General features: G+C 44.8%; 1 protein-coding gene across 1 annotated transcript; it reads left to right on the plus strand.

Moving 5' to 3' along the window:
* Nucleotides 1-9,949: 9,949 nt before the first annotated feature.
* RAB6A (RAB6A, member RAS oncogene family) lies at nucleotides 9,950-18,943 on the plus strand. Its single transcript, XM_048493002.1, has 5 exons — nucleotides 9,950-10,643; nucleotides 14,692-14,703; nucleotides 14,775-14,781; nucleotides 15,923-15,937; nucleotides 18,910-18,943. The coding sequence occupies exons 1-5, from the start codon at nucleotides 9,950-9,952 to the stop codon at nucleotides 18,941-18,943; spliced, it is 762 nt and encodes a 253-aa protein (XP_048348959.1).
* The last annotated feature ends 212 nt before the right edge of the window (nucleotides 18,944-19,155 follow it).

Consider the following 19,155-nt stretch of genomic DNA (forward strand, 5'->3'; position numbering starts at 1 on the left):
CCTGTTTTGTCTTCTTACCAAGTGACCCCTGTACTTTTCGACAGGAGCATATCTTTATGTAGAAAGCTGAGGAGGAATAACGGCTTAAACACCCACCCACGCATGCTATCCTGAGCCCTTTGGGTGGGCTATAGATCTAAGTCATGCCTGCCCAGTGGTGGGATCAAAATTTTAGTCACAAGTTCCCCATGGTGGTGGGATTCAAACAGTGGTAAAGGCGCCAATGGAAGGGCTGGAAGCGGGGGGCTTGCGGCCAGTATTAGCTTGGTATTCAGGGCGGGGACATTAGAATTTCTCTGTTACTGTAAAAAACTCTTGTGGCACTGTAAAAAAAAAAAGTTCCTAATTTCAGCCTGGTCTCTTTCGCATCATTTTAAACTCATTCTAGCAAGTCCCCTGCTCGTCTGCTGCCAAACAGAAATATGACTTCTCCTCTATTAATGGACACCTGTCGAATACTTAATACTTTCAAATGCCAACTTTGTTTCTAGAAATCCAAAAGGAGACTTTCCTGAAACAAAGACGACCATATTTCACAAAGCGTATTTTAAAACAGCCGGGGAGAATGATCCGTTTTCTACCTTAAGCTCACCGGCGACAAGGACTTCATGATTTTTTGGACCTAATAGGAATTTCTCGCAGGAAAAAAGCGGGGACCCAGAAATTAAAATAACCCTACCCGGTACACAAATAATTAGTAACCCACTCTCGGGAACTGGTGAGAACCTGCTGGATCCCGCCTCTGTGCCTGCCTGCCTGCCTGAGTCATGTCTTTCTCAGCCATTTCTTTATATGCCATTAAAGGTTTTGTATTTGTATTTGTCTTTCTCAGCGACATGTGGAAGTATGGGTGGCGAGGATCAAGCATCACAGAGGTTAATTTCTCTCTTCAGGGCGAAAACCAGACGAGAAATCTTCCAGCTCTCCAGGTTCTTTTAAAAGCCCTGTTTGGCTACAGGTGAAACTCTTTAGTAAACTGGCCAAGGCTGTGGGTAGAGGGCATAAACCTCCAGATAGAGCGCCTTGAGCTAAGGAAACCGGTCCATTTCTCTCTCCTCCGTGATTTACAGCATCACCTTAGATGCTAATTGACCTATTGAAAGAGGGATGCAGGGAGTGATTCACAGCAAATGCAAGCAGTGTTGGAAACAGATCCAGTGAGTCAGCAGCTGCCTTTCGAGCTGCTCCACCACCCATTCGCAGGGCCTTTTGCACCCCTTCACACGAGGCACCGGCAGCCAGCGTGCTGGAATTTTGGCGGTACAGAAGAGTAGACAGAGGAGACGCACAGGGAAGTGCTTGGCTATTGCGGTGCAGCTGAATGCCAGAGAGGAGGGCAGATTGGCACAGCCCCACCCCTCGTCCACTACAATTGGATTCAGCTGCAGCTTCTGTCATCAGTTTGCAAAAGCAACAGTCGGGACAAAGGCTGTACATCCCTGCATATGAGTCCTTTGGGGTAAAAGCAAACAGATGAGGTCAAAGCCAGGAGCTTCTACGGTCCGTGGTGGCGAACCTATGGCACTCCAGATGTTCGTGGACTACAATTCCCATCGTAGCCCTGCCAGCATGGTAATTGTGCATGCTGGCGAACAATCGGATGATCCATAATTTTATCTGGAATACCAGAATACCACCACGTAAATTTCAGATTGGTTTCCTGACGCCTACAGTTGCCGTTGGGTATTATCGTTAGGAGGATTTTTATCCTCGTTAGGAGGATTTTTCAGTAAGGTTTTGCGGGATGCTGTTTTTAATGTGTCAATCGCTGTTTTAAATTAGTATTTTGGCGTTTACGGGGCAGCAGGCCTAATGTTAGGTATTGTTTATTGGTTGTTGCTCACTTGCCCCTCTTGTTATTTGTATTTTATGATGATTATGTTGTACAACGCCCAGAGCCCTTTGGGGATGGGGTGGTATACCGAAATTGAATCAATCAATAAAAATATATATCAGCAGAGTAGAACAGAAGAGACAGATTCTCAATTGCTTTTTATAAATGAGTTTACTAACCATAAGTTTTGTTGGATGCCGCTGTAACTTATTTAATTCGCTGTTTTAATTGGGATTTTAATGTTATTGTTGTGATGATTGTGTTGTTTCGCCAAGAGCCCAGCCCATGCGGAGCGATATCATTAGTTATAAATAAATAAATAAATAAACAGGAGGGTTACATGAGATAAAATAAAGAGATCCTTTTGTATGGGAGGCTTTCACGGCCGGAATCACTGGGGTGCTGTGTGGTTTCCGGGCTGTATGGCCGTGTTCTAGCAGCATTCTCTCCTGACGTTTCGCCTGCATCTGTGGCTGGCATCTTCAGAGGATCTGATGGTAGGAATGGAAAGCAAGCAGGCGAAACATCAGGAGAGAATGCTGCTAGAAGACGCGATAACCACAGCCGAATACCTAACAGAAAGATATCAACCTCTTCCTGCTTCTGATGTATTATTAACTTCACTAACAAGGTCGGAGTAGTAGGTCTGACTGACCAATGGCTAATCAATAAATCAAACCATAAACAGTGACTTCAGCAACTTGTTTACTGAATAAAACCGGTTAACCCTTTTATAGCTTTTTTTTAAAATATTTTATTGATATTTGAATTGGTAGTTTATAATGCTATTGCTTTATGCGCCATCCTCCATATCTTTTTCCACGCGCCCTCCACCTCCTTCTTCTTCTCTTCTTTAGATCGCGGCAACAGGTCCATTCTTGCCTCAATCTTCTTGTCCATTTTTCTTCTGTAATTCCCATTCGTTTTAGCCAGTCTTTGGAGTTCCATCCAAATCTCCCTCATGTCCTTTTGTTTTTCTTGCCATATTTGATTTCTTGACGGTATTAATGAAAATTTCCTAGTGTATTTGCTCATATATATTCAACCATTTCACCCATTTGTCAGATTTTTTTTGTCCTTCCACCCCAATACTTCTATTACAAAATTTGGGCAGCTCTGATCATGAATTGAAAAGTTTTCTTTTCTTTGTTCTATTAATAATATGATCCACTATACCCACCATAAATGGCGAAATCTATATTTATCTTTATTTTTACCTTTACATATTTTTTCTATAACCATTTTTCTCACATTTTCCACATCGGCCACTTTTGCTTCACCAGCTACGTTCCAGCATAGCAGGTGCTCCTGCTGTTTTATCTCCTGAAAGTACCAACATTTCGGACTGAGTCCACTTATCATATATGCCAACTGTTTCGGTGTTAACCCTTTTATAACTGAATTGTGACAGACCCTTGGAAAATTCCAACAGTTGCCAACTGCCAGTTGGGATCTCCTGGAATTATAACTAATTATAACTAATCTACATCTTACAGAGAAATTGGCTGTTTTGGAGGGAGGACTCTATGTTTTGTCAGCTCTGAGTTGGGACTGAGAGAGTTGCATGTTTCTGCCAGGGGAAATGTGAAAATTTCCTCCTTGGGATGGGAAGAAAATTAGAACTTCGGTTCATTTCCCTCTTTGCGAATTATTTAAAATTCATCACCCGATTGAAACCATCAGTTCAGTTCACGGCCTGAAATAGCTATTGAAGGCCCAGTTAGTTACATCAGTGAAAACAGCGCTGAAATGGTCAAAAATAGAGAGGCCTATCCATCTAGAACAGGGGTAGGGAACCTGCAGCTCGAGAGCCGCATGCGGCTCTTCTGCCCTTGCACTGTGGCTCCACGAGCCGAGCCACTGGCTTCATCCTTGCCCGCCCTGCAAGCTGCAGGGCGGGAGCACAAAGACCATACCGCAGACGGCTGGAGCACCAAGCGGCGCCCGTGAGCTTCCCCTCTCGCGCCGCCTTGTTCGAGCGGGGCCGAAGATTGCTCTGGTGGCCCGGCAAGGCAGAGCAGCTAAGCCCCATCCTTGCTACCGATGCGAGCGGCAGGGCGGACACATCCATGCACTTCTCAGAATGAGTGTAGTAAAAGGTAAAAAAGCCCAATATGTACAGTGTTGTCTTTATTTTAAACATCAAAAATTATTTGTGGCTCCAGGTGTTTTCTTTTCTTGTGGAAAATGGGTCCAAATGGCTCTTTGAATGTTAAAGGTTCCCTACCCCTGATCTAGAAGAAGAAAAAGAAGAGTTTGGATTTATATCCCCCCTTTCTCTCCTGCAGGAGACTCAAAGGGGCTGACAATCTCCTTACCCTTCCCCCCTCACAACAAACACCCTGTATAAGATTGGTGAGACTGGGAGAGCTCCGAGAAGCTGGCATTTAGCCCGAAAGATTACCCAGCGGCTGGGCGTTATTATTAGAATTGCCAGACTGAAATCCTGAATTCCCCAGATAAGCCTCCACGAAACAAGAAGCAAAGGGCTGGGAATCAAACCCGGTTCCTCCAGATTAGATACACGAGCTCTTAACCTCCTACGCCACTGCTGCTCAGTTTCCAGTTCTCTTCCTCCACTTTTAAAGAGCAGTAAGATCAGCAAGCAGGCAAGGTTCCTGTAAGTGTAACAGAACATTCACTACTTTCTCCTTATTAATAATGTCAACAAAATGTAGACATTAATGAAGAAACCTTATAAAAAACACGCTCAAAGCCCTCCAGCAGCTGCCTTGAGGAGGCTTGCAAATTCAGCTACAGAATCCTGGAGTGGTTTGAATTAATTACTTGCATTTGATCCAAATTAGAAAGTGTGGCTATTTCGATTCTGTACGACAAGCCGGCTGCTTTGAAATGTATTTGACTTGGTTGTCGTAGCGATGATCTGTTTTGCTGTAATTAGCATTCTTTATTAGATGCCCAGGGTACCTGTCAAAGAAGAAAGGAATGGTTTGGATTTTCTAAAACTGAATAAATTAAGATTGTCAGATTACAAGCTCAAACAAAGGCACAAGATTCGGACCAAGGGGACTCCACTGGCTGGCCCCTCACAGGATCTCTCTACCGAATTTCTATTTCTCTCCTGTGGTGCGATAAAGATTAGAAGAGCAGGGCTGCAGGTGTCGCCTAAAGGGGACATCACACACGTACCCCAAACTTCACGCTACCCACGTGCTACCTACATTTACTGAATCAGTAACCACAACCTTATGCCAACATGAGCCAGCGTGGTGTAGTGGTTAAGAGCAGGTGCACTGCAATCTGTGGAACCGGGTTTGATTCCCTGCTCTGCCACTTGAGCTGTGGAGGCTTATCTGGTGAACCAGATTAGCTTGTGCACTCCAACACATGCCGGCTGGGTGACCTTGGGCTAGTCACAGTTCTTCTGAACATATATAAAATTTTATCCACCCCTCTGGGATACTTGCTTGGCCGGGGAGGGAGATTATGACACGCTTCAGGTCGCCTTACAGGTGAGAAAGGGTGGGGTGTACATATCCAAACTCTTCTTCTATGCAAGTCCCACAAACAAACAGTTTTGCCAACTCTAGTTTGGGAAATACCTTGAAATAGCAGAGCCCTCAGGGGATGGGGCGGTCTACAAATATAATAATAAATATAAATAAATAAATAAATAAATAAATAAATAAATAAATAAATAAATAAATAAATAAATAAATAAATTTGGAGGTGTTCCTTGGCCTGGCAGAGCTTAGGGATTGGATGAAGCTTAGGGGAAATTTGTTGCCATAGATACCTCTGATTCCATGTGGAAAATCCATAGAAAGGAGCTGTCATGAGTCAGTCCCAGGACCACGGACATGAATCTGAGGAAGAAAAAGCAGTCCTGACAGAAACCCAGCAAAGAGGAGACAAAGAAGCAGGAGGAAGCATTGCCAAAACCTCTTCAGCCTTTCCTGCCTCACAGTCAGGCACCTGCTGAGGGAACTCAGGCCCTTCGCTCCCCACACTCACCTGCAGAATGATGCCGGCAGCCACGGAGGAATGAATCGCAAATTAAAAGACGCAGCGTCAGGCTCTTGCAGAAAAAAAACACATTTGCTTCAAAATAGCGAGTCATTGCTGGATGGAAGCTAATCTGCCCAATCAGCTACAAAAGGATGCCAGTTCAGCAGGGAAACGGTGGATGTGATAGCGGCTGATGACGCACCATGTGTGCTCGCTGCGTGGAGAGAGCAAATGTCCATCGCAGCAAGATTTCAAGACCTGTTTCCTCAAGCCCCGCTTTCACTTTCTATTCACTTCGGGGCAAGAGCAGAGGTGGGATCCAGCAGGTTCTCACAGGTTCCCGAGAGTAGGTTACTAATTATTGGTGTGTGCCGAGAGGGGGTTACTAATGGGTGATTTTGCCACGTGGTTTTTGCCTTAGTTACACCCCTCCTCTCAGCAGTAGCGCACAGAACTTGAAGCAGTCTAGCAGGAGGTGCACCGCCGTGCATGGCAGCCTGCGCCTGCGTGCATTCGTTTCCCGCTGGACCAAAGCAGCGGCATTTTCGTCGCTATACATAAGCCCCGCTTAGGAATGCTTGCAGCGATGCATTGCCCAGCCCCATTTGATACATACGGTTTGAATCCCACCACCATAGGAACGCATATCCGCTGGTGGTGGATCCCACCACTGGGCAAGAGAGACCACTTTTAGTATGACTTACCGATTTGCTTCACGCTGCTTGCAGCAGGAGACAGGTTACGCAACGGAAACAAGCTTTTGCCCTGGAGATCTTCCCTCTGCCCATACCCAGGCTCCGCTCTCCCAGTGAGGTGTAGTGGTTAAGAACAGGTGCACTCTAATCTGGCAAACTGGGTTTGATTCCCCGCTCTGCCACCTGAGCTGTGGAGGCTTACCTGATGAACTAGATTAGCTTGTGCACTCCAACACATGCCAGCTGAGTTACCTTGGACTAGTTACAGCTCTTTAGAGCTCTCTCAGCCCCACCTACCTCACAGGGTGTTTGCTGTGAGGGGGGAAGGGAAAGGAGATTGTAAGCCCCTTTGAGTCTCCTTACAGGAGAGAAACAGGGGATTTAAATTTTCTTCTTCTTCTTCTTCTTCTTCTTCTTCTTCTTCTTCTTCTTCTTCTTCTTCTTCTTCTTCTTCTTCTTCTTCTTCTTCTTCTTCTTCTTCTTCTTCTTCTTCTTCTTCTTCTTGCTGGTGGTGGTGGTGGTGGTGGTGGTGTTAAGGGGAGGAGGAGAGAATATCTGCTCTAGGATGGCCCCCGTTTTTAATCAGCCTGTGGTTCATGTGGTTGCCTCTTTCATTTTGGGGAGAGGGAGAATTACTTTTGAAACAGCAATATTGACGTTAAGTGCAGCTTAAAGGGCTAAGCCAGCAATATTGACTACTGGGTATAATGAGATCTGTGCGTTTAAGAATCACATGATGGGCAGAGTTAACAGAACCAGCCTGAAGACCTCTCTGCAGAATACCTCCATGGAAAGGAGAAAATGTCAGTTCAGTTCATGTGTAAACATAGTCAGTTCAGTTCATGTGTAAACATAGAAATGTGAGGAGAGCCCTCTGGAAGCAATGTGAGGAGGGCACTGTGCAGAGAAGAGTCCCAAGGTAATAGTTCCATGTGTAATGGGCCATTGTAAATTCCTGCAAGAAAAAAAATGATGTGGAGCAATTACGGCTCATTCCGCACATGCAGAATAATGCACTTTCAAACTGCTTTCAGTGCTCTTTAAAGCTGTGCGGAATAGCAAAACCCACTTGCAAACAGTTGTGAAAGTGGTTTGAAAACACATTATTTTGCGTGTGCGGAAGGGGCCTTAGATTGGATCTGTGAGACATTGCTCCTTAGCTTACCCTTGACAGTGTGACAACTGTTCTTGGAACCCCAGGCCTCCTGACAAACAGACAAAGCTTTTCTTTGAAGATCGAGCTGTAACAAGAGAAAGCAGTAGAAACCGCAGTCTGGGCAATATTGTATAATATTCCAAAAATAATAGAATGATGTCTATTGGAAACATGAATTTGTATAAGCACTGAAGATTTGCAGCTCGAAAACGTATCCTCAGTGTGCAGGCGTTCTGCGGCTGATACAGCTACGTGCTGCTTGCTGCTAATACAGCTACAAGTTACATGTTAATATTACAGCTACATGCCACTGTTGCTATATAGGAGTGCGGACTGCATCTTTCTTACCTGTGGTTTACTCACTGCGTGGTGTAGTCCTGAAGAATTACTTGTATAAATGATTTGAAGCAATAGCGGAGCCATCACGTCTTCGGACTATATTTATCCACATAGAATTATCGCTGTTGTAGAACCCAATATATTTATGAATGGACTACCCCCGTTGATGTATGCTTTAAGAACATAAGAACATAAGAACAAGCCAGCTGGATCAGACCAAAGTCCATCTAGTCCAGCTCTCTGCTACTAGCAGTGGCCCACCAGGTGCCTTTGCCCCAAAAAGGAGACTCACATGTAGGAATTGAGCGCCAATGGCAGCCTATAGCGGCTGTTGCTCCCGATCACCTGGTCTGTTAAGGCATTTGCAATCTCAGATCAAAGAAGGGATCAAGATTGGTAGCCATAAATCAACTTCTCCTCCATAAATCTGTCCAAGCCCCTTTTTAAAGCTATCCGGGTTAGTGGCCATCACCACCTCCTGTGGCAGCATTTTCCAAACACCAATCACACGTTGCGTGAAGAAGTGTTTCCTTTTATTAGTCCTAATTCTTCCCCCCAGCATTTTCAATGAATGCCCCCTGGTTCTAGTATTGTGAGAAAGAGAGAAAAATGTCTCTCTGTCCACATTTTCTACCCCATGCATAATTTTATAGACTTCAATCATATCCCCCCTCAGCTGCCTCCTCTCCAAACTAAAGAGTCCCAAACGCTGCAGCCTCTCCTCATAGGGAAGGTGCTCCAGTCCCTCAATCATCCTTGTTGCCCTTCTCTGCACTTTTTCTATCTCCTCAATATCCTTTTTGAGATGCGGCGACCAGAACTGGACACAGTACTCCAAGTGCGGTCGCACCACTGCTTTATATAAGGGCATGACAATCTTTGGAGTTTTATTATCAATTCCTTTTCTAATTCTAATTTTCTAATTTTCTAACTTTATGCACTTTAGCTGATGAATGGATCATTTCATTGATGTATTTTTGATGCACTTTATTTCATATGTACTTAGATTTTAACTCTAATAATTATAAGATTATACACCTTCCCTTGTTGTTGGGCAAGTAATTGGGTCTTGGCTGATCTTGTTGCTTTGCATTGTTCTTGCTTATATCTCGCCTGCTGCTTGTTTTTGGTTCAAACAGACAAAGCTGTCAGAATACAGTGCTCTGCCTGGGCAGGGCTGCTTCCTATGCTCAGCCCCAGGACGGAAACTTGATCCTGGAGTGTGGCTTGAGCTAGCACAAGAACACACAATAGAAATTGGAAATACAAGACAGGATCTTGTGTGCATGGTTTATAACTCAGCAAAAGTTTCAATATGACATATAATAACATCTTAAACCTATGTAGTGATTCTTTCATCTTTACTCTTCCACTGCCTTCAGCCACATAAGTTCAGGACATTAATTTGCTTACATTGATCCATTGACACAATAAAGACAGAAATCCCACTTGCTTCCAGCAGATATTGACGTAGTACAAGAGGCAATTCAGCTTGCTTTCAGCCACTAGCTTTCATCGGTACCAGCAGAAATTCAACTAATTTTGATCAATATCCCATAGTAACATAATCCAGGCAAATGAATTTCTGCCTGAAATGACAGGGCTGAAGAATGCGAAAGAATAAAGATGATAGAACCGTAACGTAGAATTAAGGAAAGACCAACAACCAGCTAAAGAACTAACTGTGATATCAAACAAAATAATAATAACATTATCTCACATCTCATAATGATATTATCTTATATATATAATTATATCTTATATATATAATTATGTTAATAATTATACTATCTCATTATTATCTCATCTCATAATTATATTATCTCATTATCTCATATAATGTAACAATACTATCGTAATAATATATAATCATAATATATAATAATTATGTTGTAATTTAACAGCATCAATAAATGATAATAATATATATTATATGTGCCAGGGTTACTAAAATATATGCCGGAAGTGCTTGCAACACGGCTTCAGTTTAGGAGGGTCTCAGCTCCAACAGAGCGGAAAAGCGAGCCAGAGACACAAAAGCCCCGCCTCCCAGAACGAAGCTCCGCCAATCAATTGCCACCTATCCCTTCGTTCCTTTCCCCCAGCGTCCTTTGGGTCACTCGCGCGTGCTCAGTCGCTCGCCTGAAGCCGCGTGCCCGGCCTCGCCCACACAGATTGGCTGCGGGCGGGTCCGGTCGCCCCACCCTCTCCCTCCGGTCTCCTTTGAGTGGCTTCGCGGCGGGAGAGGGCGGGGCTTGGGGGCCGCGCGCGCAGGCGCGGTGGGGCGCGGCCTACGCGGACGGGAGGCGGGGCCTGGATTGCCTCAGCGGCGGAGGCGGGGTTGCGTCGTGGCTGACTGGGCGGCCGGCGGAGGAGAGCGGCGGGCGGGGGGCGTCAGGCTTTCGGTTCACCCGCCGAGCGAGGAGCCCCCTCAGCCGCCGCCGCCGCCGCGAAGCCACTCGGGGCCTCCTTCGTGAGGGAGAACCGCCCGCCGAGGGGGGAGAGCGACGTCCGCGGCGGCCGCCCCCCCTCTCCCCCCCACCCCTCGCGAGCCTCTTCCTCCTCCTCCTCCTCATCGCCATGTCGGCCGGCGGAGACTTCGGCAACCCGCTGCGGAAATTCAAGCTGGTCTTCCTCGGGGAGCAGAGCGGTGAGTGGGGGGGGGGGGCAGGGTGGAGGAGGGGGGCAAAGTCCCGACCGAGGGGGGGGGGCGGCCCTGATGCCCCCCTCAGCTCCTTTGTGGTCTGGCCCCGATCCAGGTGCAGGCGGAGACCACGTTTCCTCCTTCCCTCCCCCCCCTCCAGTTACAGTCTGTGGGGGGATTCTTGGCTCCTTCTGCATTTGAGAACACACACACACACATATATATATACATTCACACACACACACATCATATACACACACACACACCGTACTCACACTCACACACATCATATACACACACACATATATATATATATATACATACACACATATACATCATACGCACACATCGTACACACAGATGTGTTTATTCCTGAGTACAGGTACCACATTTCCTAGTGGCGCAGGGGCAGCCTGGCTGGTCTGTTGCAGCAGAATTTATACAGGAGGCTCGTGGTCTTTTAAATAATTACACACACACACACAGATATACAGTATATACATACACACACACCGTACACACACATATATACGTACATATATACACACATACGCATATACACAGTATATGCACACACACACGTATATGTATGTATATATACACCCCTACACATACACACACACATATACGTACATGTATATGTGCGCATGTGTGTATATATATGTATGCATATCCAGTTTTGTTTTCGAGTCAGCTTTATATATTTTAACTTTAATCAACTGTGTCTCCTTTTAATTATGACAATAGATTATATTTTTGATGCCAAGGAAGGTTTATGTGTATATATGTCTGCATAAGCATACACACATGCAAATTGTGTGTGTGTATAGAGATGAGCACCCACATGTATGTTTATATGGATGCACCACAATAGCCAATATGTAGTACATATGTGTATGTGTGTATAAAGATGGGCGCACACATGTATGCACTTATGTATCTGATATGTTTGTGCATGTGTGTCTGGAGATGAACACACACACATATGTGTGTATGTATGCACCTGTGTATATAGTACGTATGTGTATGTTTGTATAAATATTCTGGGACAGGTGGAAATGCGGAGAAATTTCATTGCCAGCCCTCCCTTTTTGGCCTACTGTTCCTTACTGAAGCTTGGGAGTGGTGCAGAACAAATCTCCTTCCTCTGTGGTCTCATTATGGAAAAAAATACATCTTAAGTCTTTGGAAGCAGACAAATACATAAATAGGAGTCTTGTTGCACTTAGTGTGAGTGTTTTGTTAAAAGGGTGGGTGTGGGGGGGGCAAAGCCTACTTGTCAGTGCATTTGCGTATCTAGGTTTGAATCCTGGAGATCCTTGGAAAGCAGTAACCTTTCCTTGGAGGCTGAGCTTTCAAGTGTCAAAGCTCAGATGACTCTCGAGAGGTCATAACACCCAGAAATCTTGCTGATCTCTAAGGCACTGTAGGACTCAAGTCTGACTGTCCTTAAACTGGCCAGCCCTGCTGAACTCTGAAAGGGAGGACCATGGAACCTTGATGTGTTCATCGATTGGTTTATTTAGAATACCTATAATCCGCCTTTTCCTTCTAGGTTGATTTTAAAAAAACCCAGGTTTATTCCTGAGTACAGGTACCACATTTCCTAGTGGCGCAGGGGCAGCCTGGCTGGTCTGTTGCAGCAGAATTTATACAGGAGGCTCGTGGTCTTTTAAATAATTACATAAAATCGTAAACGACAGAGTGGTGCCAGTGCAGGCTGTCTGAAGAGCATCCTGAGCCTTTTTCCTGATCCATCGTACTCTTTTGCTTAAGGGGGAAAAAGGCTTTGATTCAAATGGGAGCCGTGTTTGTTGATTTCCTCCTGGACCAGCCTTGAGCTTATTTCTGTTATGAAGCAGAGATTGATTGTGAAAAAAAACCCTCGTCGCAGTCTCCTTCCTTCCTTCTCCTCTGTCAATTCTAAACAGAGGGCTACACCATTAGGCCTGAAATTCATCACTCAAGGAAACTGTGGAATGGGTGAAAGTGGGGATTTGCTATTCTTGGGAACAGCAAACCAGATTCAAGAAGCGTAGAAGATGTTCTCCATACATATGAATTGGGGTACATCTTTTGTGCAGAAAACTGGCATGTTTTTGGCGATCTCCTTTTCTATATCATCTACTTTTGAGCTGCCTAGCTTGAATATTACCAGTACTGTTTGCTGCAGCTAGGTAACTGTGAGTGGTCTTTTGCAGTGTGAAGAGGTCCCTTGGCGCTCTTCAAACCAATGTGATTCTCTGGTACATGAATGTGGAGGACAGACACCACTGTCTGGAGTAGTGTACTTATTTCTTGTGTGGTAAATGTGATCCCTTGAGACACCCTAATCCTGGCGTCTGACCCTGTTCTGTTCTTTTGTGTGTGGGTGGGGCTGTCTCTAAGCTTACTGAAGAATACTTGCATTGAGTCTTCCCCACTGGATTTGTTAAAAGCCAGTCAGTAGAAAGCTTTTTTGGAAAGGGTGACTCATGGTTTTGGAACTGGCTTTTAAACCCAGGCTCACTGCAAAGGTGTGATCAGGTATGCCCTCTGAAAGAAGGAAGCATGTCACAGTTTTTGGACAGGAATGTCTCAAGATGTCCCCTCCCTGTTCATTTGCAAAGGCTTTGCTTGATGGATTGTCCTGCTCTTGTCTTAACACCAAGAGAAGCAGTAAGAATCCTTGCATCTTTGGTGGGTTTGAGTATCATTGTCGGCAATTTCCATGTATATTACTGCATCCCATATCTGTAGGAAAGGCTTGGAAAATAACACAGAAGCTTTTTTTAAAAAGCTGCTGAATCATCCATCATAGGCTCCTGTTATTTTCATTACTGGATGTTTGAATGGAGTGAGAGAGCAGGCAATTTTTCTCAAATGCATGTCTGCGATCGCAAGGGTAATTATAGCTTTATCGCAGTCTATCCCCCCTTTCCTTCCTTCATCGAAATGCCTGCGTCTTCCCTAGGAGACGGGGCTTTGGTCTCTCCCCCCAATGCACTACAAAATCCAGGTTTCATTCTTTTAGAAAGAGAATAGCTCAGCGGTAAGAGACATGTCTTGCATTCATAAGGCCTTGGGTTAGGCCCCCCCCCCCTTGCATCGCCCTAGCCCCTCCTGTTGGATAGCAGACTGGGAAAAGCCTCTGCCTGAACCCCTGGAGAGTTACTGTCAGTCGGAATAAGCTGTGCTGGGTGAGATGGAACTACTGTGGTCTGATTTGACATAAGGTAGCTTCAGACGGTCAGTATATTCAGACATCATTTCATGACAGATCTTGTCATACGGATCGGCACAACTTGCACAGCGAAATCCTCCAGGGATGCTGCTGGAAAGGGTACAATATTTGTTTCCAGCCGCAGGAGGGTATCTGCGATGTCATCGGTTTCTGTGTGTGGCCGCGTAGAGGTGCCAATATTGAAAATGTTTTAAAGTAGATATAGATTTGGCCTGTTGCAGTCCTTGTAATCTGCTTTCCCCCTTTTTGAAATGGTTGGAAAGAAACATCCTGTGATTTTGTGTGTGTATTTGATTCCTTTGATTTGCCTCTGCTGCTCGACCGGCTGGTGTTTGCAAGGAAGTCTTCCATATGCTTTTTCCAGGTCCTGAAGACAGACACACGTTTGCACCACATACATGTTGCTTAAAATTAAGTCAAGGCATTGCCTCGGCCCCCTTAGGATGCAGCTGCCTGACTTATTTGGTTGCAGAGATCTGGTCTGTAGTGTGAAGGTTTTTGAATAGCCCTACAAGGAAGGCCTTTTGCCTCCAGAAAAAAACTTCCTTCTGCCAAATAGATTCTGCTGGTTTTCTCCATTCCAGGAATGCCTTACCTGTTCCAGCTTCCCTGTGTAAATGCTAAAGAACTCCTTGAAATTTATTGCATGTGGTGGAAAGATATACCAAGGCACATAGGGTACTGTCCAAGATAATGGTAAACGTGGACAGTTGGCCTAGATTTGAACCAATAGCAGAGGGGCTGTGGCTGAGCAATGGAGCATCTGCTTGGCGTGTAGCAGGTCTGAGATTTAGTCCCCAGCTTCTCCAGTTTAACGGATGTAGTAAGTGATGTGGAAGACCTTGACCTGTGACCCTAGAGAGCTGCCGACAGTCTGGGCAGACTGATTATGATGAATGGATGGTCCAATTCAGCATTGATGTATCCAGCCTTTACGCAGGGTAAAAGAGCAATATTGACAGAACCGGTGTGTGTGTGTGTGTCCATGCTGAATTACGTAAAATTAATTTTGTGTAATTTTGCCCTTCTTGTTGCAGAGTTGTAGAGAAATGTTTGCGCAGCGCAAGTAGGTAAATGACCGTGGCTGGCGGTTATAACGGAATTTGCAATATAGCCTTTCCTAGCCTATCCCTTTCTTAAACCTGCATGTAATTTTAAGAAAGTCCACATGGCTTTTATATCGATTACCGAGCGTGAAGTTGAATGCTTGCAATCTAAGATGCAGTGGGGAGGGGTAGCATAGTGGCATGCACTTTAATGCAGACAGTTATTTGCAGTATGAAGTGTTTTTTCTATCTGAAGGACTGTCTGTGAATGAATAACCATGGATCCCTGCTGGACCAGGCCTCCAAAAAACATCTAATCTTTTAGGTTTTTGCTAAGAATGGCTAGCCAGATTCTTGTGAGAATTCTACAGACAGCATGAGAAACAGTTGGTATCCAACTGTGAACATGGAAGTTTTATTTAGGCATTATAGCTCCTGCTAGTTTTAGTCTCTATAAAGACTGTGTGAATACTACAGAAACAAAGTAGATACTGAGTGTGATGTTAATTCTTACCTCAGAGTACCTTGAACTTATTTAGATGAAGAACCATTTAGTTATTTAGATGAAGAACCATTTAGTTATTTAGATGAAGAACCATTAATGAACCTGTGGGGAGGTGGGTGGGATTCAAACCTGGAGCATATGTTTGAAATAAAATGGGCCAGAAAACCAATGCGATTCTTGGCTGTATCAATAGGAGTATAGTGTCTAGATGGAGGGATGTAATTGTACCTCTCTATTCTGCATTGGTTAGACCTCACCTGGAATATTGTGCATAGTTCTGGGCACTGCAGTTCAAGAAGGATATTGACAAGCTGGAATGGGTCCAGAGGAGGGCAACCAAAATGGTCAAAGGTCTGGTGTCCATGCCTTACAAAGAGAGACTTAGGAAGCTGGGGATGTTTAGTTTGGGGAAGAGAAGGTTAAGGGGGGACATGATAGCCATGTTTGGATATTTGAAGAGATGCCAAATTGAAGAGTGAGCAAGCTTGTTTTCTGCTGCTCCAGAGACTAGGACCAGGAGTCATGGGTTCAAGGTGCAGGAAAGGAGATTCCACCTAAACATCAGGAAAAACGTCCTGACAGTCAGGGCTGTTTGACAGTGGAATTACCTTGGAGTATGGTGGAGTCTTCTTCATTGGACACTTTTAAAGAAAGGCCATCTGACAGGAGTGCTTTGATTGTGTGTTCCCACATTGCAGGGGTTGGACTTGATGGCTCTTGGGGGTCTCTTCCAACTGTATGATTCTATGAATACTCATTTGCTATTCTCTTCTAGATAAATGTTAAATTCCGTTTTGTCAAGAAGCCATATGATTGCCTCTTGGAAAGAGCAATGCTGCTTTTGCATTGTAGCCATCCATTTGCCGTTCTGAAGCAACAGAAATGTTATGGAGAGCTGTTCAGAAGCAGCGGGCTATGGCTGTGATCAGCACACTTGCACTGACTGTAGAGCTTTCAATTTCTTCAGTTGTTCGTTTGGTTCTTAAATTTAAAGCCCTCCATGTTTTCAATACAGATACCACATGACTAGGGGTGCTGCTTGAGACTGGAGATTCTGCCATATGTTTCAAAAATAGAAGCATGTTGTACTTACAGATGCAACTTGCATCTGTTGTGTGTTAGTTGTGTTTTCTTGTCTCTGCCTGCTTGCACTGCAGCAGTTCTTGTTGAGGGTGGTTTCTAAGCTGCAGGAGTTTCTATTGTAGTCGGGTGCTATGGCTTCAGACAGAATGCAAAGACTTTCCTTGCTGCTTTCTTTGCATTCCCTGCATTCGTTTTTTTGCTACAGCGGCATCACTAACTCCGCTGCCTTGGAGGCAGGTATAGTATTACAGTCTCCTGTTATTCAGTCCAGGTGCTGCTGATAAATAGGCCACAATTGTGGCTGAATTTGATATAAGCTTGGCACTCTCCAGCGTGAAATTGATTTAAATCAGATATATTTAAATCACTACTCAGCAAAATACTTGATTTAAATCATGGTATTCTATGTAAATATTTCATTCTTGCTGGTATAATATTTACAACCAGATGAAGGTTTCATTTCTTAGAATAACGCTGACCTTACCCACAGGTAGAAGAACTTTGTTAAAATATTCCTGGACTTGGTCACTTTTATGGCTTGCAGCCATTAAAGATTTTCTTCTCCACTGAGTTAATAATATGGTTATCCTCCATGCACACAAAGATCCTCTGAGATCCTCTGAAGATTCCAGCCACAGATGCAGGCGAAACGTCAGGAGAAAATTCTACTGGAACACAGCCATACAGCCCGGAAACCCCACAACACTCCAGTGATTCTGTCCGTGAAAGCCTTCGACAATACAAAGATCCCAAGACTTGTGGAATATTCTGCTCGAAAGGTTTTCAGTTTCATTTGAACTGCTTGCCCCTCCCTCCTCACACTTAGCTCCTTGTGCAGAACTGTTCCACTCCAAACAATCTTCTATTCATTGAACATCTTGAAACGTAGCACTTAAGAGGTAAGGGGTTTTAGTCTGTGTACATAGATTTGCAAAGGAACAATGGGATTAAGGGCTTTTCAGCAACTCTGTATGTTTTACGTTATAATATTTCTTTTATGAGGAAAAGGCACGTTATCTCTGCAGATGCAAATTTACAGTTTTGAGAACTGCAAAACCAACATGAGCGATAATATTTTTCTAGATAGGAAAACTGCCCAAAATAATCTTACAGAAACGTCTGGAAAAGCATAACATTGACCAGGTGAAAATGGCTTTGATGGACCCAGGGTTTGATTCAGTAGAAGGCCTTAAAGTTAGAAACCCAGACCTCTGGCCACATCAGACCCAGAGTTGTACTGTTCTAGTGGCATCCATGGCCCTGTTGCCTGCCCCTCCTTTTCTGTTGCGAGGCCTAAATTCCAATTTCCTGCTCTGTTCCTTGTTTGCTCATTCCTCCAGGGACATCCCAGAGATGTAGCCATGCACTTTGAGTGGGAGGCAGGAACTGAAAAGTTTTAGTGTCCTTCTGAATGGAAGGAAGTTGAAACAATCGCCCTCCCCCCCTTTAAGGCCCTACTGATGGAGCAGGACGGAAGGTTTCATCTCCTAGTATGTGCGTCTTGAAAACAGTTTGAACGCTCAGCTGTGTTTTCCGATCTTTAGTGAGAGCAGGCTGCCAACTCTTGGATTGCTCTTTCTCATTTTGTGCCCTTGCTTCAGATTTTAATGTATTTACCTCATTTATCCTTAGCCTTTGTCCACCATCCAAACACAGTGCAGCTTTCTCCCTCCTCCGTTTTTTTATTTCCCAGAGCGTGTGCCTGGGTTGAGGACATCCAACAAGCTTCCAGGGCGGAGTGGAGATCTGGAGTCTCTCAGATCCCAGCGTGACACTGTGACCGCTATGCCCTGATGACTCTCAAATGATCGTAAACGATTCCAGGCGTAATTGAATTATTTGAGGACAGCTGAGTAACAGCTGCGAAGCTATGATACCAGGAATGAGTTGATTTGTGCTGAGAAAGCAGTACACACACGCACACACAATCTCCTCCCTCAGACCCTTCAGTCGCGTTTAATTTCTTGAGCTCAAAATTGTGGTGTTCCTCACCGTTTGGGTTGAGATTGCCAGCTGAATGCTCTCTGCTTAATTTGCTTATGGGAGTGAATTTGCCTTAAAACTCCAGGGTGGCAAATACTCAGCGGCCTTTGCTCCTGCTCCCTGGCTACGTGTCACCTGTCCTTTATTGAAATTGGCAGGCAGGGCGGGATGCCTTTGGCCCTGCGCTCCGTGTCTCCTGCTCTCTGACTTCTTACATGTGTTTGCACTAGAAGGGCTCTGAAGGACTACCCTCAGGCCGTTGTGGGTGCCCTGGCATAAGGCATAAGGCAGCTGTATTTTGCTTTTTAAAGTTATGCACAAAGTAGAGAGAGGCTCAGTGGTAAAGCTACTTCCTGGCACCTAGAAGGTCTGTAATTGGATCTGTTACCAATAATGAACTCAGTGATTTCAATCAAAGGTCTTTATTGACAGACGACAGCGTGGCCATGGAAAATGCCAGTTCTGAGAACTGACTTCCAGAACACACTTTTTATGCCCACCGGGGTGCCCCCATTCCTCCCTTCACCCAGGGATGGCCACTAACCTGGATAGCTTTAAAAAGGGCTTGGACAGATTTATGGAGAAGAAGTCGATCTATGGCTACCAATCTTGATCCTCCTTGATCTCAGATTGCAAATACCTTAGCAGACCAGGTGCTCAGGAGCAGCAGCAGCAGAA

Source organism: Sphaerodactylus townsendi, linkage group LG04, assembly GCF_021028975.2.
Source record: "Sphaerodactylus townsendi isolate TG3544 linkage group LG04, MPM_Stown_v2.3, whole genome shotgun sequence".
Classification (NCBI taxonomy): Eukaryota; Metazoa; Chordata; class Lepidosauria; order Squamata; family Sphaerodactylidae; genus Sphaerodactylus; species Sphaerodactylus townsendi.